This window comes from Pelmatolapia mariae, linkage group LG15, assembly GCF_036321145.2.
Source record: "Pelmatolapia mariae isolate MD_Pm_ZW linkage group LG15, Pm_UMD_F_2, whole genome shotgun sequence".
Lineage (NCBI taxonomy): Eukaryota > Metazoa > Chordata > Actinopteri > Cichliformes > Cichlidae > Pelmatolapia > Pelmatolapia mariae.
Genome location: NC_086240.1, coordinates 20,735,874 through 20,762,132, shown reverse-complemented (window position 1 = coordinate 20,762,132; position 26,259 = coordinate 20,735,874). Strand labels below are relative to the sequence as shown.

At 39.0% G+C, this 26,259-nt stretch overlaps 1 protein-coding gene across 1 annotated transcript in view; it reads right to left on the bottom strand.

Annotated features, from left to right (window-relative positions):
* The window catches only part of LOC134643190 (exostosin-1), a 312,370-nt gene that overhangs the window by 49,466 nt on the left and 236,645 nt on the right, over nucleotides 1–26,259 (bottom strand). Inside the window, exons 3-5 of the mRNA XM_063495458.1 lie at nucleotides 17,015–17,108; nucleotides 9,159–9,266; nucleotides 98–217 (exon numbers count right to left, since the gene is read on the bottom strand). Of these exons, the coding sequence (XP_063351528.1) occupies nucleotides 98–217; nucleotides 9,159–9,266; nucleotides 17,015–17,108 (322 nt within the window). The remainder of the gene's footprint in view (nucleotides 1–97; nucleotides 218–9,158; nucleotides 9,267–17,014; nucleotides 17,109–26,259) is intronic.

The window sequence follows — 26,259 nt, the reverse complement described above, 5'->3', positions numbered from 1 at the left end:
GTACAGAACAAGCTATAGCAGTTTGACTGACTAAATGCAACTCTCCTGATGAAAATAAATCCACAACTCCCATTAAAACAATGTTTTGCAAGCTTACCTCAAGAGTTGTTAAGACTATTTTGGCTATGGAGGAGAAGTAGGCGTCCCAGAGGAACTGAGTTTGCTGGCGGAGAGCCAAGATCCTGTCATGGCCCACGGACCGGGTAATGGAGGGAACCTGTGGAAAAAATAGACAAAGAAGATCAAGATGACAGTGAGACAGATTATATTACGCTAGATTTTTAAACAAAGCTGAGTGAAGGATGAGAATCGGCGGAAGGCAAATAGGGTGGAGGAAGCATAAATAATTTGTGGACATGCAGAAAAGATTAAGGGAGATTTTCCCCTCAAGACTCTTCCACCACATCTTACTTTGTACTTACCTCCACTGATGGTGTTTCAACTAAACCACCTGCTATTCAGCTCCAGTTCTGTATGCACCTGAGAGTTAATTCATCTAAGTGTATGCTTGGAATATAAAAAAAAAACACCCAGCTCGCCCCTGCGGGCGGTTTATCCTTCAAGCTCGGGTCCTCTACCAGAGGCCTGGGAGCTTGAGGGTCCTGCGCAGTATCTTAGCTGTTCCCAGGACTGCGCTCTTCTGGACAGAGATCTCCGATGTTGTTCCAGGGATCTGCTGGAACCACTCGCCTAGCTTGGGAGTCACCGCACCTAGTGCTCCGATTACCACGGGGACCTTCACCCTCCACATCCTCTCGAGCTCTTCTCTGAGCCCTTGGTATTTCTCCAGCTTCTCGTGTTCCTTCTTTCTGATGTTACTGTCATTCGGAACCGCTACATCAATCACTACGGCCGTCTTCTTCTGTTTGTCTACCACCACTATGTCCGGTTGGTTAGCCACCACCATTTTGTCCGTCTGTATCTGGAAGTCCCACAGGATCTTAGCCCGGTCATTCTCCACCACCCTTGGGGGCGTCTCCCATTTTGACCTCGGAACTTCCAGGCCATACTCGGCACAGATGTTTCTGTATACTATGCCGGCCACTTGGTTATGGCGTTCCATGTATGCCCTGCCTGCTAGCATCTTGCACCCTGCTTTTATGTGCTGGATTGTCTCAGGGGCATCTTTACACAGCCTGCACCTGGGGTCTTGCCTGGTGTGATAGACCCCAGCCTCTATGGATCTTGTACTCAGAGCTTGTTCTTGTGCTGCCATGATTAGTGCCTCTGTGCTGTCTTTCAGTCCAGCTTTGTCCAGCCACTGGTAGGATTTCTGGGTATCAGCCACCTCCTCTATCTGCCGGTGGTACATACCGTGCAGGGGCCTGTCCTTCCATGATGGTTCCTCGTCTCCCTCCTCTATCTTGGGTTTCTGCTGCCTGAGGTATTCACTGAGCACTCGGTCAGTTGGGGCCATCTTCCCAATGTATTCTTGGATGTTCATTGTCTCATCCTGGACTGTGGTGCTGACACTCACCAGTCCCCGGCCCCCTTCCTTCCGCTTAGCGTACAGCCTCAGGGTGCTGGACTTGGGGTGAAACCCTCCATGCATGGTAAGGAGCTTTGGTAAGGACGCAACCCATAATGGCAATGCTCAGTGGCTAGTGGATCTGAGGGCAGACCATAGCAACCTCCCTGAACAGGGTCCAGTAACCATCATGGTGGCAGACATCCAAGCAAGGGCCTCTAGTATGAAGAGTTGGACAGCACCAGGCCCCGACATGGTTCACGCCTACTGGCTGAAGAAGCTGACTGCACTCCATGAGTGTCTGGCAGCACAAATGAACCAGCTGCTAGTTAACGAGAGACACCCGGAATGGCTAACCGAAGGTCGGACGGTCCTGATCCCCAAGGACCCCAAGAAGGGACCGGTCCCATCCAACTACCGACCAATAACCTGCCTCAGTACTACATGGAAGCTCCTGTCAGACATCACATCGGCTAAGATGAACAGGCACATGGGTCAATACATGAGCGGGGCACAGAAAGGGATTGGCAAGAATACCAGAGGCGCAAAACACCAGCTACTGGTAGACAGGACAGTCAGCCGAGACTGCAAGACCAGACTGACCAACCTGTGCACTGCCTGGATTGATTACAAGAAGGCCTATGACTCAATGCCCCACAGCTGGATACTGGAATGCCTAAAATTGTACAAGATCAACAGGACCCTAAGAGCCTTCATCAGGAACTCAGTGGGGATGTGGCGTACAACACTAGAGGCCAACTCCAAGCCCATAGCACAAGTCACCATCAAGTGCGGGATCTACCAAGGAGATGCTCTGTCCCCACTGCTGTTCTGCATAGGCCTGAACCCCCTCAGTGAGATCATTAACAAGACTGGCAACGGATACCGACTACGGAACGGAGCAGTTGTCAGCCACCTCCTGTACATGGATGACATCAAGCTGTATGCCAAGAGTGAACGAGACATCGATTCACTGATACACACTACCAGGCTATACAGCAATGACATTGGGATGTCATTCGGGCTGGAGAAGTGTAGTCGGATGGTAGCAAAGAGAGGGAAGGTAGTCAGAACTGAGGGGATCGAGCTACCAGAAGGCAACATTGCAGACATAGAGGACAGTTACAAGTACCTGGGGATCCCGCAGGCGAATGGGAACCATGAAGAGGCCGCTAGGAAAGCTGCAACCACCAAGTACCTGCAGAGGGTCAGGCAGGTCCTGAGGAGTCAGCTGAACAGTAAGAACAAGATCCGGGCCATCAACACCTAATAGGCTGGCCAAAGGAGGAGATAGAAGCCACTGACATAAAGACAAGAATGTATATATATATATATATATATATATATATATATATACTTTTTATATAGATGAGTTTGATGAGCTCTCCAAAGCTAAAAGATATTTAAGGTTTAGTTTGGAATTACACAAAACAGTCAACTTATCATAGATGTTACATTACCTCAACAACTTATTGATCATTGTTAATTTATTTTTTCCTGGAACAGAAATGAAGGGGAATGAAAAAGCCAAGGGCCAGCAACCGCTGCTGATAGCTAAGACCCACAAGAACAGCCCATGATCTCACTGGTCCCAGCACACACTAACATACAAAACATGAGCAGCTGGCTTGTGAATTGCCTGAGTGGCACCTTTAGGGAGAGACAGTGAAAGCTTAAAATTAAGGAACACCATGATCCTGACTTGGGAGCTAAACAACCGGATACGCCAGGGAGATAGTGCAGGATGTTCTCTTGATGTCCAGCTTGGAAAACAACAAAGTACCTACAAGATGAGATCAGACATAACCATATATGCTCCATTGAGCTTGGCAATAAAACAGTCAAGGGAATATTCCAGCCAGTGTTTCTAAAGACCCTCATTGGCCCTTAAGAGATGGGGGCGTATTTGAAGCCCAAGAACTGTTTGGTGTTTCGGCCCCAGTGACAAGAAATCTCCCATCAATAAACATTAGAGTGCCAACTGGTTAGACTTGGCCAATGAAAAGGCTACTATAATCTGAAGAAATAATGAGTGATGGTGATAATCAGTTTTCCCGAAACACTGGTCATTTTCCATGAGGGTGTTGAGGATTTTTATTTAAAGAGTCCCAAGCCACTTGGCTCTATTGCTCATGCTCTGACCAGGGAGCTCTCATCTTACAGTGATCTGTGAAGCCTAATGAGGCGACTCCGACTGACAGTCATGCTGTCTGGAATGTCTTCAACTGATATTTGTCACTGAAATATACCAATTTCCACATGCATTATGTGTCCAATAATATCTTCATCCCCTCTGCTTCAAGGGGAAATGATCCCTTCATTCATTTAAATGAGACCACTGCATTGACAGGAGTGCTGATACAGTGGGTGTTGGCAAAAAAACTAACTGTAGGGCTGACAAGCAAAAACACAACTCTAAAAGATAATATAATTGAATGAATTGAAAAAGTAAAAGTGTACATTCTATATTATACTAATACTTTTGAGTTTTCATCCATTTCTTTTCATTTATTGTTTGGATTTAGACAGGTTTAATTTTTGCCTGTTTCTTTGGTTTACTGTACTATAGATTTTTGCATGCTTTGTTTTGCTAAAAATTATATATTCAATTTACTTTGTAACAAAAGTTGCAATTGTTTGCCTTTGAAACTTTGCATTGCTGGGCTGTCCAATTAGCCTTCAAACCCATATTCATATTTTTCAAACTGGTCTTATTAAATTGCTTTTATGTCATATGACTACAGTGATGCTGCTTGCATTTTTATTTATCTATTTTTTTATGCTTCGCTCTTTTCACACAAGAATAATAAATAAACAAGACTGGATTTCATCTCTGACAGCCCTGAAAATATTTTGGGTAGTGACAGATTTACCAAGCAGGGTGAATTAGTGTGAGGCTGCACTCACAAGACTGCATTGATAGTAGCGGTTTGCAGTCAACTGCCTGCTACAACCCTTAGTAAATAATTTTTGTATGATTCATTTAAATGCTTTCCTCCCATAATTTTGCTCTCTGAAATCGAAGGATCTGCAAATACATGCTGTATGCAAGGCCAGCTGCAAAAATAGCTGTGTCCATGCTTACCACTGTGCCTCTACAGTAAATACAGATAACACAAGTATTTTTTTTAATGCTTGGACAGAGCATTAGTAAATCTGGCCCACAGAGTGATGACAAAATTGCATCAAAAATGAAAGAGTCACAGATTATGTGGCAGAGTGTTGATAATTATGGGTAAAAACCAAAAAAAGCACTCACAGTACAGAGCGGCTCTGTTGCTTATCCACTTTATAACAAAATTATATTATAATTGCTTTTTCATTTACTTTTAAAAGATATTTATTTCACATTTGTGTGATCTGAAAACCCCACATTAATCATGAACTCAGGAAAAGCGGTTGTGCCGGTGTTGACGTCACTGGGATCTGCCTACAGCAGCACAAGCTTTAATTGTTCAGCTCTCTGAGGTGGAATATAAACAACACCAATCAAATCAGCCCCATTCTCTTTCCCTCGATTGACTCTAATAGTGTTTATGTTTCTCAGCAGGGGGGCGTTTTGTGTGTGTGTGTGTGTGTTGTGTATTTCCCCTCTCCATGGAGAGAACAGAAACTCTACATATTAAACAGCCAGGTATTGCCGTGCTCAGTGATGTAATTGAAAGTAATGAGATTCAACTCTCAGCAGGTGTTACAGCTTCAGTGTTGCGTGAGTTCCTGTGTGTGCGTGTGTGTGTGTGTTTGTGTGTGTACACGCGCATGCACGTGTGTAGGTAGTTTCTAGTGAACAAAAAAATAAAAAAGAAAAAAGGGAAAAACCAATCAGGGCAAGCATACAGAATTTGTTTACCAACCAAAAACTAAAATATATTCTGGTTAAATATTTCACTGATTATAGCCTTCTTTATAGATGTTGTCATCTGGACCAGAAAATTAAATAAATAAATTCTGGATGTTTTAATGCTTCTTAAAGGTGTTAAGCTGACCGTTGAATAAACCACAGAGCCTGAGGCTAAAGAATCATTTCTGATATCTACTTTCCAGAAAATGATTTTATTCTTGCCACTCTGCCGACTGCCTCAGTGCTGAAAGAAAGAAATGAAACGCCTTCAAGGTGTCCTCAACATCTATAAATGTGTGTTTAATGAAAAGCAGAAACAGCCTGTATTGCTGTATCCTTTTAAATTAATTAATTAATGTTTATTTATGTCACATTATATTAAACTGCTCAACTGGTGTTTATTTAAAACTGACAGGAAATATGCAGATGACTTTATTTCATCTAAAAAATGAGTTCCTGTCTTTTATCAGGAATTTGGATGACATAGATGATATTCTGGAAAAGAAAGGTGGTTTTTGAACCACCATGATGTATACAGTTAGGTTTTTGTAGTTTTGTTTCTGAGTGACATATTTGCACTGGATCTTTCAATATAAGGAGAAACTGACATAAATAAAGGGGGCAACTATTTGCCTGAAAAAACAAAATAAACCTATAAGAGAGATTGCAAAATATGTAAGATTGGTTAAGTCGACCATGTATGACATTCTTAAGAAGAATGAATGCAGTGAAGCTCAGTGACACCAAAAGGCCCGCAAGCTCACAGAAAACAACTAAAGTGCATGATGACAGAATAGTTTGAAAGAAAAAAGGTTGATAATTGTAAAGGTCTACAAACAAGAGATGCCTTGTAAAGAGATGGTTTACAACAAAGTGCAAAAATCTGATAACTAATCTGATTTACCAACAAATAAATAAATAATCATTAGATAGATGAAACCAAGGTTTACTTGTATCAGAATCATGAGAAGAGAAAAGTATGAAAAATGAGAGGAACGGCTCAGGATCTGAAGCAAACATCATCTGTCAAACATGGTGGAGGCATTACTATAAGTCAGCAAAGTCAGTACAAATGAAGAAAACACTTTGGGAAGCCACTTACTGCATCCAAGTATTAAAATCAATCCTTATAATCAAATCTTTGCAATTACTATTGAACAAATATCTTATTTTGTCTATCTTTCCATTCACTCAACCTATTCTGCTAGTGAGATCTTTGTGTCAGCATCAGTCACTTTACAGAGTGCTCCAAAGTATTGGCACAGACTGATCTGAGGGAGTCGTGTGTCTTATTGTCACTGATTCAGTCTCTTCCCTTCCTACCTTTGATTCTGTGCTTAGCGTGGCAGCAAAACAACAAGAACCACCGATCTGGTGAACAATGAAGGGAAACAATCCAACCTTCACCAGTTTGAAATGTTTAAATGTGCCTCAGGTTGCATGATGCTTGTTCTGAAGTGACATGTATGTGAGCGTCCCTTTATATGCCACTGTGGTTCATCACTCACGCATTTCATGTATTATCCTGAAAGCCTTGGAATTAGCTGTGTTTATACCTGCCCCTGTCATTTCCTTACATGTCTGCATTAAAGCAAGGGAAATTAATGGAAAAATGTTTGCTTTGTTTGGATCGGTAATGAATGTGAACACCCTCAGTGTCGGAGGCTATGTCAAAACAAATCTCTCACTTCACACATTATCTTAACCAACAATTAGCACGCTTTTGCAAGATGGTTTTGTTTTAAGCAAATAAATAACAAAACATCTGACAAGATTAGTGCACTATTGTGAGTCTCAGTAATGCTTAATAAGGAAAAAAGCCTGGTATGTTTTATCTAAAAGGAACATTTTTTTAAGATGGCCTGTCAGCTATTGAGTGTTTCACATAGGAAAAAAAAGCTAATAGAAGGCTAACAAAGAACCACAAACACACTAATTAAAAGCAAAAAGCTTACACACGCTTACTTCTGGACTTGCTGTCCAGGTGGTGGTACCGGTCACTGAGGCAACACATGGTAACACAGAGTTATTACAGTAAAGTAAATATCACAAGCTCTACCCACCGCTGTAATGAAAGAGAACAGAAGGTGATCCAATAGTCGAATCATCTATTTTAGATAAAAATAGTTCAGAGTGTAGGTGTGAGTGTCTGTGAATCTCACCGCTGTCATAAAACATATGATTTTTAAAAAGCCACATGATTGCAATTAGATTTTTAAACTTGGTACATATCGGTGATGTGCTGACAGGTCACACTTTTATCAACACTTTTTCACATCTATAACATGACAATCACCATTTGATGACACAGACACCAAGTGTCAGATGCTTTATTTCCACATTATATTTCTATTTGGACTTCTCTGGAGAAATTCTTTGAAGCAAAAATGATTCATTTTGGAGGCGGCATGATGGTGCAGTGGTTAGCACTGAGATCTCATAGCAAGACGTTTTGGGGTTTAAACTGGCTGATCAGTCCTGTGTGGAGCTTGCACGTTCTCCTTGCGCTTCTCTTGCTTTTTGATGGCTTTCTTCCACAGTCCAAAGACATATATGTTGGCATACTTACAGCAGGTCAACTGCAGATCCTAAATGAGCTGTAGGTGTAAATAGGACAACGTGTTCAGGGTGTTGCCACATTTACCGGCTCCAGCCTCTGTGTGAACCTAATTGGATTAGTTACTAAGAAAAGGGATAGAGCCTTGGTTTTATATTCAAAAGCTCACAGTCAAATTAAATTCATTTAAAATGATAGCATTTCACTTTATACTTAGAGCTATGTCATCCATGCCTGTGAATTGTGAGTGAAATGACAGTCCTTTTAAATAATTTAGAGAAAATATACTCCATAAGAAAACAGCTTTTTTCCATGAAGTTTAGTGTAAAGAAGGGATTAATCAGAGGCCTCTCAGAGGCAGGACCTTCCACAGCTGTCGGAGCAGGAAGCAATAGCAGGTTACCTTTGCTAACAAGTTCTTAATGAATACCCATTAGTAGGCCACTGGTATGGGATTGTAGGAGGCTGCAGATGCAGGCAAGAATAAGTCAGTTTAAGGCTTTAAAATAAGCAATAAAATCCTAAAATCTATTCTACAAGTCACAGGTAGCAAGTCATTAAAAAGGCTATTTGATAAACAGAATCACAAACAAACACTTGATCTTTGAGGAATATTAAGTGCATACTTAGGATCTATTTAGTTTTTGACATGACTGTGTGCCCACTTGGAGCTAAGCTTTTCAGAGAGGCAGGAGTGTATTGAGGAAATATTACACATTTTGTCAGTTTCTCCCAGGCTTCTCAAACTGAATACATGATTTGCATAAAAGTGCCTAAACTGAAATCAAGCTGATTAAACTCATATGGCAGCTTTGTTTGGCAAAGCCAGCCTATTCTACTTCAGGGCCACAAATCTGTTTCCACACATTTCTGATCTATGCATTGTGCTTCTAAGTTTGAATCAGCCCCAGCTGGATTCTTATGGGTTCCCATGGGGATTTTGAGCCAGAGAGGACAATTATAACTGGGAAGATGGTGGCATTTCACCATCCAGACACTGAATTAGCCGATGCTGAAAGGGCACAGTTTATCTTTTGTTGGTGTAAAGTGCAAGGAAAGTTTGTCCTCTTTATCCAGGTTACATGGTGGTGGCTTTTGCTAACCTCGATCCATTTACATATATATATATATGTAAAAAAAAAAAAAAAAAAAAAAAAAATATATATATATATATATATATTTTTTTTTCTTCTTCATCTGTTCATACTATTGCTGGAAAACTCATACATCTGCTGAAGGATCTATCCTAATTTCATTTCCCCATCATTTAATTTTCCACTGTTTTACAGTACCTGTAATAGCAGCCTCTCATCGCCAATGATGGCGGCTTTCCTCCAGTCAATTACTTCAGAGAAGGGAAGCTCCCAGCCATTACTTAGAATAACTGGAATACAGGCAGCCTGTGAGGAAATACAAATGAAAAATTAAAAACAAACACGAAGAAAGAGGCACTACAAGCAGAGGCCATTCTATTTTGAGCTGAAGTGGAAAATACACTTGTCAGAAATTTACTGTCATTAACTTTGTGGGCAACCATGGGACTCCTAGCGTAGCTTAAATAACACACTCTTAAAGACATTTGCAAATTGGATTTGTAGAAGGATATCAGCTGAGCCAACAGGGGGTGTGGCATTAATTCACTTTAAAGTTTTTGGTTGTGATTGTGAACTTGTCTAGTTGTTCACCTCAGCAGGGCTGTCCTCCCTATAAGAAAGAGGTTAAATAAAGGCTAAAGAAAACATTAACTTGAAACTGTTTACAAGATTTAATAGATAAAGTGAAGGAGAAAAATCACAGTGATGCATAAAGTGTAAGCAGAATTTTAAAGTAGAGCACTGGGATGGATCAGCTTTGGTCTTTTTTTTTGTAAGGGATTTATCTTCTTTGGTAGCTTCCCTTTAATGAGACACTTTCAACACGTTCCAAATAAGTCTTCCAGAAACAAATGGAGTTGCCAAAAAGATTAAGGACAAAATAAACTGTATTTATTTATTTTTGCTGTATGCCTCAATATTTAGAGGGTTCATTTGTGTGACTTGATTCATAGGGAGCTGATTTCATTTCCCACAGGAGCTCTGTGCGTTGCTCTAAATTCATTTTATGAATAAGAATAACTTTATTAATCCCCAAAGGGAAATTGCTTTGTAACAGTTGTTCAAAATTGTGGAAGTTGTAAAATTATACAACTTCAGCAGAAAGAAAAGAAATTTTACAACTAGATGGAACGAAGGACCTCCCATGACGTTCGCTGGAGCAGTTAGTCATTCTCAAAACGGTTCATCATTCGTGTTTAATCGATGAGAGTTGATTGTGCACTCCTCTGCATTATTAAACTGTGTTTAAATGGAAGATACTCTATTTTCTGGCTAATTTGTTTCATTTCACATATTTTATGCATCATTTAAAGGCTTGTGGTGTTGTTTTTTTATATTCTCTGCTAAGATTATTATAACAGCTTGAACAACCTTGCTTCACATGTTAGAAAGCAGTTCTAGAAAGCAGGTCTAGGCTCTTTAGATGCCTTTAGATGCTTGGGATCACTGTTTCCAGACATACTTTTTTGTCATCATAATTTCATTAATTTTAGCAAGATCCCCAACACCAGTGGCTGAAATGCAGAGCCTCCAGCACATTTTATAGATAGCTGTAGACACTGCTTTACCTGTTCCCTGATGATTTGAACCACAAATTTCACATTTCAATCACTCCACAATACTTTTTGTCACTGATATGATTTTCAGTCCAGTTCTCATGTAGTTTGTCATACCTCAGCCTTTCCCCCCTGTTTCCCTTCCTTAAGACTAGCTTCTTGACAGCCAACCTTCCACTGAGACATTTCTGATGTGGCTTCAGTGAGCAGTAGATGGACCAACTGAAGGGCTGGATGCATCTCTCGGGTCCTGCATCAGATCTTTTCTGTTTTTATTTTCTTTTTCTTGCTAGTATAAAAAGGCCTAACGATACAATTTAAAATTAGTTCTTTGCTAAGTTGTCTGTTAAGTTTAGACACAAACCTGGTTAGCTACCGGTTTTAATGCTTTAAGCAGTAGCGGTTTTTGATACGGGCGACACGGGCGGTTGCCCGGGGCGGCATCGTGGTGGGGGGCGGCATCACGGGCATCGGCAAAAGAAAACAAAGTTGCTCGTACACATGCTGCCGTCATGCCAGCGCATATTGGGAATGACATAGGCACCGATCGGTTTTCTATCGCCCATTTGCTGGGAGTAAGGGCGCCCTCCGTTTGCGAGGTGCACCTGCTGCTTGCTACACAGGGAGGAGAGGGGCGGCGGGGGATTCTCTGGCTGGCTGGAGCGGCATCTAATAACCAACTCACAAAATAAAACAAAATAAAAACAAACCAACAAACATGAAAACACCAGACATCATGATACAGACTTATAATTTGTCAAAATTCTATACGCGAAAAGTGAGCGCGAGAGCCCTCGGTGCGCCTGCTCGCTGCTGAAGTCAAAGTAAACTTGTCATCTCCGCTACAGTCCAGTATATAGAGAGACGAGACGACGAGGCTCCAGTTACAGCAGTGCAAGTAAACAAACAATAAATATAAGAAGAGTAAGAAAATAAATATACACTTTAGGACCAGGGGTAAAGGGATCCATAACAATTTAAAATTTATAATTTACAGTTTGATGATTTAAAGTCTCACACACAACGAAAGGGGAGGAGAGCCCTGCTGCTTCCAAATAGAGCACATTTCATTCATAATGTTGTAAATCCAAGCCCATTATGGATTCATGATTTGAATCCTGGGTTGTGTGAAATCCCAGAAATACACCTTAGACAAAGTGAATCTGTGAACTAAGGTGTAGGTCTGTTAGGTTATGTTGTGGTGATCCTCGGGTTGGGGGGTGGGTGTTCATACTGGAGTGCAAAATTAAAACCAATGGAAGATGGACAAGAAAAGTTCAAAGCCATCAGGTCCTCAGTTTAGAAAAAAATAGAAAAGAAGAGGAGAAATGAGCAAAAGATACAGATAAGCAGATGTGTCATTGGATAATGGCAGGTCATCCTGAAACAATCAGAATCAGAATACTTTATTAATCCCTAAGGAAATTATGTGGGTTACAGTTGCTCCAAGAAGAAATGGTAAAAGTAGTAACAGTAACAGACTAAACTCCAAACAATACATTATGTTACAGATTTTAATATTAATTAGTCATTGTCAATAGTTGATTTGTCCTGTTCTCATTGTATGACGAATTATGATGGCTGTTTGGTTGCTGTTTGCATACTATGCATACTCTCTCTCTCTTCATATGTGTGTGTTTGTTTCTCTGGTGAAATTCAGTAATGTTAATGTACAATCCTTAATATGTTTTATGTGTGTGTGTGTGTGTGTGTGTGTGTGTGTGTGTGTGTGTGTGTGTGTGTGTGTTTGGGTGGGGGGGGGGCGCCAGAGGGAGTGTTCGCCCGGGGCGCCAAACAGGCTAGGACCGCCACTGGCTTTAAGCATGTGTTTTTGCTTGTTAAGGGGCTTAACAAGCTAAAAACAAATTCCTCCAAAAGTAGTCAGGTATAAGGCGATGTTTAGCACTGTTGCTTAACAGCAAGAAGGTTCCTGATCTTAATCTTTTTGTTTGGTGTCTGTGCCTGTGTAGGTTTTTCTCGAGGTTCTACAGCTTCCTCTCCTAGTCCAAAATCGTGCTTGCTAGGTCTAATGAGTGGCTCTAAATTGGCAATTGATGTGAGGTAGAAGAAGCACTTCAAGTTTACATGGTAAAATGTTGCATGAATGTACATTTAAGTCTGGCCGGCTTATTTAAAGAGCCTATATTTTCAAAAAGGTCCATTACATTGCATTAAATTGCTTTTAGGTTATAAAACAAGAAAAAATCTAAAATAAAACAATAGGAAATTTGAAACTCACACAACATAGCAAAAATATTGTTGCTGTCTGTTATTGAGTTAAAGACACACTGCATTATATTTTCCCTTTGCTGGCAAAGGCGACCATTACATGATGTGTGTGCAAAGAGCGGCTGCTCAGGCCAGCTGTTGCCCCTCCACATGATTCACTCTGTAGACGACCATGCCAGAGTTGATCAATGTACACTCAGCGGAGCTGTCCTGTGTGACATCCTTCCAGGAATCATGCTGTAGCTCTATGATTCCTGGAAATCATAGCAGCAAAGGAGGCATTTAGTGTCTCTTTGTTATGCTTGTCTTGTCCACCATGGGAGTGCTTTCCTTCTCTCAAATAATTTCTTTAGCAAATGCTTGTCATCTATGCACATCTGACATGCAGCACTTAAGCACACTGCTTGAATATATTCCTTCTCTGGTGTACCAGGAACTTTTTTCTTGTTTTTTAATGGACAGAAACCTTCTGAGACTGCTCATATCAAGTTCTTCAAGTAAGGTGAGCCATTTCTTTCACTAGTGTACAACAAAGAGGGCGTCACAACCAAACAATATACTTAGAGATGGGACTGCAGGCTGATTCCTCCCACACTCTGTCAAAGACTGAGGTGGCTGTGTCTAGTACTATAGGACACCGACTACTAGTGACAGTACAGCTTTAATTTTTATTGCAGTTTTTAGAACCGTTTCATTTCACTTAGAAGAAATACTAATTTTGCTCATGACTTTAAATGGAACACTTTTGAATAGAAAAATTTTGTAATTTGGTAAGTTACCTCTATGTTGGTGAATTATTTTTACTAAATCAAAAAGGCCAACTGCAGTTTCACTGATGAAAATTTCCAAAAATGAACAAATGTGTTTTTTGCAAATGAACTCTTCATGTGTGGTTGTTAAGTAGCGACGCAGTGTCTGCAAAGAACGAACAAATTTCAGTATGTTTGGTATTTTCATTTAAAGTTCAAGTTTGACTGGATTCTCAATCAAGTGAAACCGAGAGATTAAAGGAGATTCACAAAATGCCGAGTGCATTACGGGTGACCTGTCGATGCAAATTCTCACTGCTTTGATTAGTCTGGCTTTGTGAGATGACGTTCTCTTTTCTCATCTTGTCTTTTTTCCCCACTGTCATCCTCTTACATGTCTCTCTGTTAGTCAGTCCTCTCCTCTACTGTCCTCTGAATGTTGATGATTATTAAACCATTGCAGAGGTTTATTTTCTCACCTCTACCAAACACATCGGACATGCTGAAAAGGCCATTAAAATAATTGGGATGCATTTAAATGAAAGTTTAAATAAAAGCAATGAGAACATTTTTTAGACACATCTTCTTTCAGCTAAACCTGCTGGCTTTGATACTGTAAAATTCAGCCTTGATTTGCTCATTGCTTTTGGTTAAAAACTGTGAAATTTATGGTACCAGAAATCAGCTACAGAGAAGTCAGTTGTGTTTGTCATATTTGTCTTATGTGCACCCGTCTAGAAGCAGGCATATAAATGTGTCATTACTAATTAAATAAATTACTAACATTTATAGTTTAAAATACTTTGCTCACAATTAAAATATGCATGTATACCTTAAAATCTGCAAACTTTTACAAAATATATGTTAAGCTTTAGTGAAATAGTGAAGAGTTCAACACAAACTGGAACTGTGTAAAGTTCATCTTCAAGGGAAACATTTTTGAACCTTTGAAATGTACTGTTTTCAGACACACCTTTGGTCTAAGGGCAAACAGTTTTTGGTTTGTTTTGAGCTTTCTCAAGTTTCTCAAGTTACAACTTAATTAGTGAGTGTTTACAGTCAGCATTTTCCGTGCAAACTATTGAAGCTGACAGCAATTAAAGCAAATATTGAGGGTTTTAACACAGTACAGTCTTTGTGACTGACTTCACAACCATCAACCTCCAGCAATGCACATTTTTCCTTAGTGACTGGAGATTGCCAGCGGGTCGTCAACTAGTGTCTGTGTTGTATAATAGAAATGGGAATCTCTAGCCAGCCTACGATATGATATTGTCACAATATTTCAATATTTTGGCACTGCATAAATAAAATTCATTTTCAGTTCTGATACAATATTATTGTAGTTTTTTACATTTTGCGATATGCTGGTCATTGCAATAACATACACTGCATTTTATTTATTTTTTAACTACTCAAGTTGGCAATTTGAAGTCTGTTTCTGATAATATATGAATTACCTCTGATAAATTGTCAAAAATCACATACTTGTTGTTGCCTACATAAACAGAAATTCCTATTATCAAAAGTTCTCATTTAATTTTTACATTTCTGCTTAGCAAGCTTTCTGTTCTATAAAATTACAACCAGCTGGCAGCCAGTTGAGTCTTCTGTAGTTCATTCCTGACAAAGGCTCCTTTAGACTGATGGCAACATGTTAGCAATCTGTCTCCATTTATAAATTAGACAGCAATTATTTGCACACCTTCAGCAATCTCTCTGAGCACGACTGCAATTAGTCCAAGTCAGACTGTGGCTGTTTGCAGAAACGTTACCCCCTATCAGGCAACATGTTCAATCACCTTGCGATCACAAGTTATTGTGAGTGTGCAACATCATCAGGTTCTGGGCAACCATTTGGTCACCAAAAGTTGCAGCTGGTCACAGAATGTGAAAAGATTGTTACAAAAGATTGTATTCAATTTTTTATTTATTTTTTTTTTTTTTTGGGGGGGGGGGGGGGGGGGGGGTGTTATACACTAGTTTGTTGATTTCTGCCTCTATAGTGTCTAGGCTTGTGCAACCTAGTCCTAGTCAAACGTCTAAAATGTTCCAGGAAAACAGAAACACCATAAAGGTTTTTAGAGTGACAGTTCTAAAAAACTCCTGAGGTTAGCATGCACCGCCCATTTATGTCTGCGTGTAAATGTGTATTCTGTCTACAACAGAATGCATAATCAGAAGCATAAAATAAACACAGAAGAACAAGGAAAACAAGACTGCCAAGGGCAACTACAAGGCAGAGCCAGATGATTAATGTCAAAACAACATTACGACAACGTGCTAATGCAAGATGAAAACGGTCTGAGGATGAGTGTGAATGTCCCTTTTTTGCTTCTCTGCGGTGTATCAACAGAAAGAGGCTTTTCGTGTCAGTGAAATGACAGATTGTCAATAGTAATAAGACGCTGTGCTGTAGGAGGACACGAAACTGTTTGATTAGTCAAGTTTCTGAGCTGAAGCTTTACAGCCTGACTGACAAGACTTTACCAGTAATTCTGAGAAAACTTTAGAATGATGAGCGTGCATGCTTGGGTCTATTTTCTCTAAAAAAGAAATGACCAGAAGAAAATTATTTAATTTAATTAAAAATCTGGGTGTTTTAGACAATAAATATTAAAACAACCACCTTTTCTTTTTCTTTTTTTAAGATATTAAACCTTTTTTATTGGGATGCATCCGATATTTTCTCTTATGACTCTGACAGGAGCCCAGGATCCAAAGAGGACTTCTTCTTCATGATTATTTTTTTGTTTAAGTTACCATTATTAAAACATACAGCATAATATATTATGTATAAACAACTAGAAAAAACAAAGGAAAAAAATCCCAATTTCTTTTAAGATGTGTGTTTCCCATATTATTTGTGAGACATCTCATATGATTTGGCCACTTTCTCGTTTTTTTTCATACAACAGAAAATGTGGCCTCATGCCAAACATGAAATAGTCATAAGATACCAACTATTTGTTCATGAACAGGGATATGAATTGTTTTTATTTTGGTGACAGATTTTAGATAATTTTAGGTAACTCATCATCCTAACCCTAACCAAGGAAATTGAGCTGTGAAACATGCAAATAGCACTGATCTTTCTGCTAATCTATCATATAGTTTTCTTGCATAAACCTAACCAAGCATTAAAGTACACAAATTGAAAAAAAAAAGTATATAAATATATATATATACATCACTGTTTGAAATCTTTTTTTCTGAGGTGAGAATATGATCAAAAGTTTGGATACAAAAAATAATGCCACCACGCACCAGTCATACAGGCTAGGGAAAAATGTCAATTCCCCAACCAGTTGGCAAGTGATTGCTAGACTAAGCTGTGCAGCACTCTATTTGTAAACACTTTTACCTCTTAATAGCATTAAACCTCAAGCAACCATTTACCCACTGGTTGTGAATGGAGGTGTGACTCATGACATATTTTATACAAGTATGTATAAAACTACATGGACAAACCAACAATATTTAAAGACATTATCCATACACACGAAATTGACTGATGTACCTGCAAGGCCTCCAGGAAGCGGAAAGATCCAAGACGCCGGCCCCGTGGCACCAGGCAGAAGGTAGAGTTATGAAGTAGCTCCTGGTAGTCAAACCTATGCAAAGACACATTTTTAGAGAATAATTAGAAAGTGGGCCAAAAAAAAGTGACTAAAAATGTGCAAAAAGGGTTTTGTTATGTGAAGCGATATTTTAAATATATTCTCAGAATCAATTATCAGATGAGGAAAAGAGAGATAAATAAAGATAATCAAATGTCTAAAAAGCACACATGTGTGTTGTGCATTGTTCAAGACATTTCAGTGCATTTTTCTGATCTATAGAGTGGAAACAAACAAAGGCCGAAGTGAAAAATGATTGTCAGGCTGAATCTATGCTCCCACTTTGTCACTTCCTCCTCAGTGTCCAAACCTCAATTTCACAGAACAATCAAAAGCAGCTTACTTTTAAATGACTACCGCAGCCTTTTTTCAAGGACTTTCCTAAAATGTGTCTTTGTAGAAGTCAGAGTGGTACCTCCTTCAGATCAAAAGATATGGAGGATGGTGGATAAATAATAAAATGTGCTGGAAATAGCCCTCCGCAGCTGTTATAAAATCAAACATAGTGGCCCTGAACACATTTCATCTGATCAAGATATGAGAACAGAGAATCGTCCATGCTGGGTTGCTTTCAGTGAAGGCTTCAGTCAGCTGTGTTGGAGAGAACTATTGATCTGAAAGCATAGTTTATCTTGTCCGTCAAGTGAGATCAATGAAAACGTTTGAAGGCCAGTGCTAATATTTTTCTGATGAAATTCTTTTAGTGCAGGTTAGCATCCCCTTAGGGTAGAGTGAGTTAGATTTCACTCAAAGGTTAGCTGATTTCAACTTGAAGCTAGTGTGACTGCAGAAAATTTTAAAAAATAAGAAAAAATCAAATCATAACCATCAATCGCTTGTCCTTGTACATTGCTCCTACATAGAAAACTGAAAATTCAGCAGTCATAATGGACTCGGCTGAGAACCTGAAGTCATAGAAAAACATGTATTATGAATGTACTGTAGTAGTGGTTGTATGAATAATCATTAACCATAACGCTGGCGGGAGACCTTTTTTCTTGCCATAGTTCTGTAGTCTTAAGAAAAGTGTGTTGCTGATAATACTGGTACAGAAGAAATATTTAATATATACTGATGACACAGGAAAAAGGTTCATATAGAGATATTTAGACTCAGGTTTTAGTACATTTGTAACCTCAACATGATTAAGGTTTGGAGTCTAGTTTTATTTGCATTATTGTCAATAAGTTCGAACAGGACAATTTTTATCTGATCTGTGTTGTGAAACATCACTCCACCTGATTCTGCCTTAGGTCTTTTCTGTAAAATGGGATTTCTTAATCCCCACAGTCTCCATTTTATTTAGCACGATCTGATATCGTCGTGTTGGTGTTGTTCCCAGATCATCATACTAAATGTTGTTCCTGGATCAACATTGCAAGTGACCAATCAGAATGTTGTGACGTCATACTTTTGCAACTTCGGGAAAAACGGCCGTAAAACAAAAAACTGTACTTAAGCTGCGAGAAACCGCCTCTGTCCGCCGATCAACAGACCCTGACCCTAACACTAACCCTTTAATAAACGGTAAGCAGAATTGATATTGTCCTTGCAACATTGGAATTTCATAAATGCACGAATGGCTTGGCGCGCAAAAGAATAACGTCACAACAAGGTGATTGGTCACTTGCAATGTTGAACCTGGAACAACATTTTCATGATGATCTGGGAACAACACCAACACGACGATATCAGATCATCCCTTTAGCACACTAGAAAGTGCTTTGACATAGCTGTTGTTGTGAACTCTGATACTATTCTGTGGTGTAGAGCAGAGACAGTAGTAACACATGTCCCATGTATAGTGTTATTTAGTTTTTGTCCCATCTCCCACTGGAAAGTGAGATAAAAAGACTGTAGAAAACATAAAAAGGAGCATCTACTATGGAGATAATCAAAGTAATCGAACATATATGAAGTATTATATATGTTCTAATATAATACTGAATTCAGGAACAGTAATGCAAGATCGTACAACATTAAAAAGAAACATTTATTATACTTATGATGCTAATATTTACAAGAATTACTACATTACTTTTTCTAAATTAAAAAAAAAAGCATAACTAATGCCTAAAGTCCAAAATGTGGTCATCTAGAGGTAACGCATCAGTGATCAAAAATGATTTGTCGTTAAAAAAAAGTCTTCTATAAACTCTAATAGTTGGACTTCAGACTTTACTCAACTTTTTTTTTTTCCTGGCAAGTCACTTTTGTCAGTCGAAAGTCTTTGACTTTAAAGCTCTGACAGCGTATGTGTCAGCGTGTGTGTGTGTGTGTGTGTGTGTGTGTGTGTGTGCGCGCGCGTATGCGCATGATTTGAGGGCTGGCCTGAGGAGATTTCAGTTTGGAGTCTAATCTGTCTGGGGATCAACTGTCCACACAACCTCAACACTAGACAGGTGTGTGTGTGCATGTGCATGTCCACCTGCCTGGAATGTCTGCCTCCATAATGTGGGTGTATGATAAGTCTTCATGATGAGAAAGCGTCTGGAATATCACTTACTGTCACTGCACTTTTTGTGTGTTGCAGTGTGTGCGTATATGTGTTTGTATTTGTGTGACAGAGGAAGCAAGCATAATAAGATGTCAGACGTCCAGTTTGTCACCCAAAGACAAGGTCATGTTGACTGCCACTGAGGGAAATGAACAAAGACAAAGTCAGCTTGTCACATCTAAAGATGGGAATTTGAGAATAACAAGACATACTATTTGGCTAAAATTAAATCTCACTTCACCACACAGCTCCTCTGATTCACACTTTCATTGCCAAACATGACTTTTTTGTAAACTTTGTTCAATAAAGCCTGGTTTGTTTTTTATGATGTCATCATTGCCTGCCTTTCCCAGAGGCCAATTCTGTAATGAAATGCCTGAGGAACCTGGCTTGTTTTGGTGAGGTGAAGCTGTTTTGTCCTGAGATGCAAGCTGAACCCTAACTTTGGACAGGATTTTTGAGGTCCTTTGGCATAAAAGCCCCAGAGTTGGAGATACAGAGATGGAAGTGACACATATATCACAAAATATGGAAAAGTCAGTGTCTCCAAGGATTAATTAGATACACTGTCCTTAAGCAGTCTGGGGCTATTTATAAAGTATATTCTGTTCTTATTTCATCATAAATGATACCTAAAAATGTCCTTACTGTTTAAGTTACATGTTAAAGATCGATGTGAAGAACTATAAAGGCTCTCTGCAATGGTTTAAAATCATCAAAAAATTCACTAAAATACTATATTTTAGGCTGGAGCCTATCCCAGCTGTCTTAGGGCAAGAGGCACATCTTTGGACTGTGGGAGGAAGCCGGAGAGAACCCACACAAACATGTGGAAACTCCACACACTGATGGAATTGAACTCAGGACCTTCGTGCTGTGAGGCAACAGTGACAACCACCTTGCCACCGATGCTGTAAAATGACTAGCAAAATGTTTTGTGATTTGAATTCATAACCTTGTTTAAAATGGTTCGACTTCTGGTAAAGCTTTGGAGGCAGTCGTGCATTTTAACCAAATAGAAAACTGAGAAAATGTGCTCTGGATGCACAGAAAGTGCAGATTATGAAGTGTCTTTATTAGAAATTAGACTCTCGTCGCTCTCACTGACTGGCTGATCCTCTCAAAACACAATTTCTCAACTGATTAAACTGTCATCACACCTCCTGAGCCACCTGCCGCAGTGTTTGCATAAAGGGGCTGCAGGGTGTCTCACCTTACACCTGTGTGTGCACATAGAGCTCTACCTTTTCCTTACTGCTAGTTTCCGTAAGTGAATGACAGCGTGTGTATGCTTTTCTTATGTACATTTATAATGTAAACAATTATTTGTTTCTTGTGCAGGCAACACTGTTCATTTTCAAAGACCTGCACTGAGTGTATGAGAAGGACCGGTTATGCGACTACAATACATGTCACAATATTTTTACAATACCTATGTGAAGCAGTGCAAGAGGTGCAGCTGTAACTGTAAGCAACTATGTTGCACATGCAAATGAGGATGATTTGTTATGATATCTAAAATATAGCACTCATGATTAAAAGCAATCTAGAATATCTCCTTCACGTCTTTTATGTTATCTTTAGTCAATCAGTTTCTGGTGTATAATCAGCCTTCCCTCCACTTTTCTTGTAATTTTCAATTACTAAATAGGCTTTGTGTGATTTTCTCTCTCCTTGTGGGCAGGAAAGTCACATAGAGACAGACAAGACAAAGTCAGAGTTGGATGATACCCAGTAAGAGGGAATTAAGAATCAATACGTGCCACATAGAATCACTCAGAACATTTTAGCTGAAAAACAAAAGAAAGAGTGTTGTTCACTATAAAGTAAAAGGGTTTTCTCAGTAGAAGACACTAAATAGTTTCAGGAGTGATGGATCAATACGGTTTACAGAGTGAAAAATGTGCCCTTTAATATCTGAAGACAAGCCAGAATCCAAAAAACAAAATATTTCACAGAAAATACAATACAGCTGGAGAGCTCTCCTCACAGAAAGACAGACAGAAATATTGTTGGTAATTGACAGCTCCGTCTGTTGTTTACTGTCTGATTCAGAAAATATTTCAAAAGGTTCCCAACACGGCTTGAGGATAAAAGGGTAGACACAGATACAGACTGATGGATCAACAACAAAAGTAATAGGTTTATCTAATTCTCCAGAAATTAGAACTGAATCCATGACAGCAGACAATAATTTAACCTGAAATTGACAAGAATCTGTGTAATGATGTGAATCTTCAATGAGATGATTACCAGTTGAGTTGTCTGGTTTGATATTATCATATTCCGCAAACACGCTATGCATCGCATGTTACTGCCACTGGTTTCACTGTCAATAGAGAAAAGTGTCAACAAATGTACTGACCTGCATGTTTTTAAACTGGAAAAAAGAATAGCTTTACACGTGTTGTACATGGACAGAAAAGCCCTTATTTAACTAGACAATCCAAGCTCACAACATTTATTATGACAAATGTGATGTGCTATGTAAACTACAAATGCCTTTACCAGTAATTACTACTACTACTACTACTCTCTCTCATACAGACATCCCTCTAGGTGTAATTGTTCAGTATGTGTGGCTTATCATTTGCTGTGTGGACTCATAAATTATGAAGCAGAGAGACACAACCAGGAACATCGTGGAGGAGAAAATAAACAGCCTTTGTTCACAGAAGAGCAAACAAGGCTAAAATGTTGCTCACTTGTGTAATTTAGGAGAGAATGAGAATGAATTGAATAACTCGAACCACACAGTGGAAAATGTCTTCCTTAGAACAACTACTCAGGCGCCAGGGTCTTTAAATGCAGTATATTTTATATATACACACACACACATCAGCTACAGTCATCTGTTCTGCTTCATTACAAAGTATTAAAGAAGTGGGTAAACATTAGCTGACATTAGCAGCAGCACTCAGACTAAGAAGGTCTTGCTGTGAGAAAATGAATTTTCTCTCAAATTTCAATTGCGTCACACTGTAAAATAAAGATAAAACATAAAAATAAAATAAAATAAAAACTCAACGTTAACTTGGACCAGGGATTCCCTATTAACATCTCCTCGTGGTGATAACGCTTGCTCCCATTTTAAAAGAAAGAGACCTCCAGCAGGACTAGGCTAAGGAAGAGTCAGCAATCTGCTGCAATTAGTTGAAGTAAGGGAAAGAGAAGACAAAAACTGAGAGCAAAGAGATCATAAACAGCAACGAATAAAACACAACTACAGAAAGAGTAGACAAATCTTAATGAAGTGATAAGCAGCGAGTGGAGGAGGAGAAGGGCTCTATCCATCATGAAAAGTCCCCCCAATAGCCTGAACTTATAGCAGCATAACTAAAGGATGATCCAGGATCTGATCTGGCTCTAACTTTAAGATTTACTAGGACTAAAATTAAAAGTGGATAGTGTTTGTCTCCTGAACCCAAATTGGGTTCCAGAGGAGAGGGAGCCTGATAACTGAAGGTTCTGCCTTAATTTTGGAAAGTCTATTAACCACAAAAACATGCATTTACTACTTCTTGCTAAAATATAATAGTGAGAATACAACAAATATTAAATTAACGGTTTAATTAAACTCCATTTAATGTAAAGATTGCAATAAAAAATAATTTATGAAATTATGTATTTATTTATTTTTGCTTTTGACAGGAAATGCTTGGCAACCGAAAAAGTCATTATTTATAGTTATAGTCATCAATTATAACTTTTCATAAAAGTTATAACACCCATAGCTGGACTGGCCATGGTGATTTTTTGTTTTTATGGGCTGATGTTTTGTTGTTTGTTTGGGGGGTTTTTTTGTAACGGTATAAACGAAGAAAGGTGGTGGATTGGCTAATTGGTCATGATCGACTTTGGGCTGGATAGATTACAGCCGATGAGGTCGAACTTTGAAGTTTCGTATTGAGCTGAAAAGGAACACAGTTTGTCCCGGACTTCAGCTAGAATGGAAAAAGACACAAAGCTGGAGTTATTCTGCGTCTTTACGCTGTCAGCTGCCTCTTTGTCTTTCATTCTCTCCCCCTCCCTCTTCTGTTGCTACTTCAATCATGAAACTGATCAATGATCAGCTGATCGGCTATTCTCTCTTGTTTGTTTATCGGCCACTTTGCGCCAGAAAGAGGAAACCAGCGGAGGTCGCGTTAAACAACAGCAGCACTTTTAAGCTTGGTCAGCTGTTGTTAGAATTTATTTAATATTACTTTCTAGTATCAGCTGATGTTTGCTGGAGCCACAGCTGTAAAAGCTGCTGGTCATGATATCAGTTTGGATATGTGGTGAGAGGGAAACATGAAGATGAAACCAGGAGATGTCCTTACTGAATCATCAGAGCTGAAAAGGTGATGGAGAAACAGGTTTACCTTTTAGGTGACTTGAATGAGTTGAAGGGAAGTTATGAACTGAGACAAATAACACCAGGATCCTTTTTTTACGTAGCTGACAGCTGGTAACTGTACAGGGGCGGGTCTAGCAAAGTTTTGCCAGGGGGCCAGGTAGGGCATTAACAGGGAGAGGGGGGCACAAAGTCTTACTTTTCTTTTTTATTCTCATTTCAAATGTCTAGTTTTTAATAAATAATTATCTGAATCTTACAACTAAAGTTTTCATCTGATCTAAAATGCGTGGAAGCCCATTAGTGTATGTAGTAAATATTAAGTCTAATATACACCCTAGTAAGTTATAGTACTTTTTTCCTTTGGGAAGGTACCATCCGTGCAGTCTGCAGTTCTGTTGATGAAAGATGTTGAATCTATTTAATTATTGTAGAAAAATAATTTTTGTGCATTTGTTTTACACTAAATTAAATTAAAGTTAATTATGTCAATTAAGCATCATGAGGCGGAGGGTGGGGGGTGGTTCCTTATTTTTTTAATTTTATTTTTTTTGCTATGAGTTGGCAGTTAGGTTGTTTAATATTTCTGCTAAATACTGTTTAGAAAACTAGAATAGGGAGGAATAGGATGCTGTAGGTTTAAGTTTATTCAATTGATACATTAATACCAACAAGACAGTGTACATCACTGTCACAACAGCATTGTTTTCATTCAAAGGCTTTATGGATTTTCCTATAATACCTGGTGGGCCGGTCTCTAGTCAAAATGCCCGGGCTGATTTTTTGTCCCAGTCCAGCCCTGATAACGCCCGTTTGTCTTTATCAACTTATCAACAGAATTCAATTTTGGTCACTAGTTACAAGAAACTTACTACAGAACGCTGAAAAGTTCATGTACAAGACTAAATCAATGCTCATAGTCAGACTGAGGAACTTCAGCATTCTGTCGCCACTGTTTTCACAGATATAAGGGAAATGTTCCTCCTACTGATTGTAAACACTCATTGTCATCACTGGCATTGTACTCTTGCGTCTATACTGGATTATTAGAGTTAGTGCATTCCATAACAGTAACAGTTTTTTTTACACAAATTTGGTCTTTCATTTACCCTTAACCATTTTTTAAATGTATTTATGTATTTTAATTTGTCAGCTACTGCAATTTGCTACATTTTTCCTTTGTAAGCCAGCTTCGAAAATTGACATTAAACTACTGTTCCAAAGGGTACAAAAAAATCAAAGACAACCCAGAAAGTCTACCGGAAAGATGTTTAAAAATACATGTATAAATAGTTTACCATGAGTTTCCCTGACTTTTTTAAAATGTAAAATGAACCTGTGTAACAGTCCCATATAGTTTGGTATATTGCACGGTAGCTGTTTCCATGTGACTGCTTATCGAAGACGCAAAAATAAATATCAAAACAATTCAAGCGACACCTCTTAACAACTCTAAGAGCTCTAAGAACTGGACTAAAGGGGATAAAGTTAACTCCTACAACAGTCACAGAAGAGTATATCAACACCTAGCTCTTTAGAGTCCTTTGGAAGCTGTTTAAAAACTCATCAAAGCATTAACAAGCTATTTAGTCCATCATTAGAGAGTGTGGCAAGGAATGTGTGTACGTGTGTGTGTGTGTATCTGAGAGAATCAGCGGCTGTGTTCTGGCTAATGTGTGTTCTCACATTAGTGCAGAGGCATGCTTGTGCATTTAAAAGCGGTGCATTGTCTCAAATTTGCATTCAACAAATCACATAATTCAGAGGCCTTATGGAAAATGTTTTCATGCTTTAATGGCCAGTGCTGCAAAGAATCGATGGAAAGGAGGTGAGGGAAGAACTCGCTGCTAATTTAAAGCTTTTTAGTTTGTTTTCACAGAGAAAGAAAAAAGTGGAGGATTCTTACAAGTGAGCATATTTTGATGAAAGTAGACTGAGATTTTGGTTAAGCATGTGCTGCAGAGGATTAAAGGATTCAGAAAGCTTTAAGCAAACTGCTTGACAGATATTTAGACAGTCAGAAATGATTAGTAAGAGAGTCAAGCAAGTGTGAAACACAGTCCTTCTGTCAGACACTGGTGGAATTTCCCAGACAAACACAAGGTGTCCTTTGGCATTGGTGCCATAACAGGCTGGGTTAATGGCACGGATGCCAGCGTTTCAGCTCCAGCTCACATATAGATGGTTATAAAAGGCTACTGGCATCACATTTAAACACACCAGGCGAGTGTCAGTCTTTAATGTGCAGAGGTAGCCCAACTCATATGCTTTTCTTAAACATAACCAAATAGTATTTGGCATCTAAAACCTAA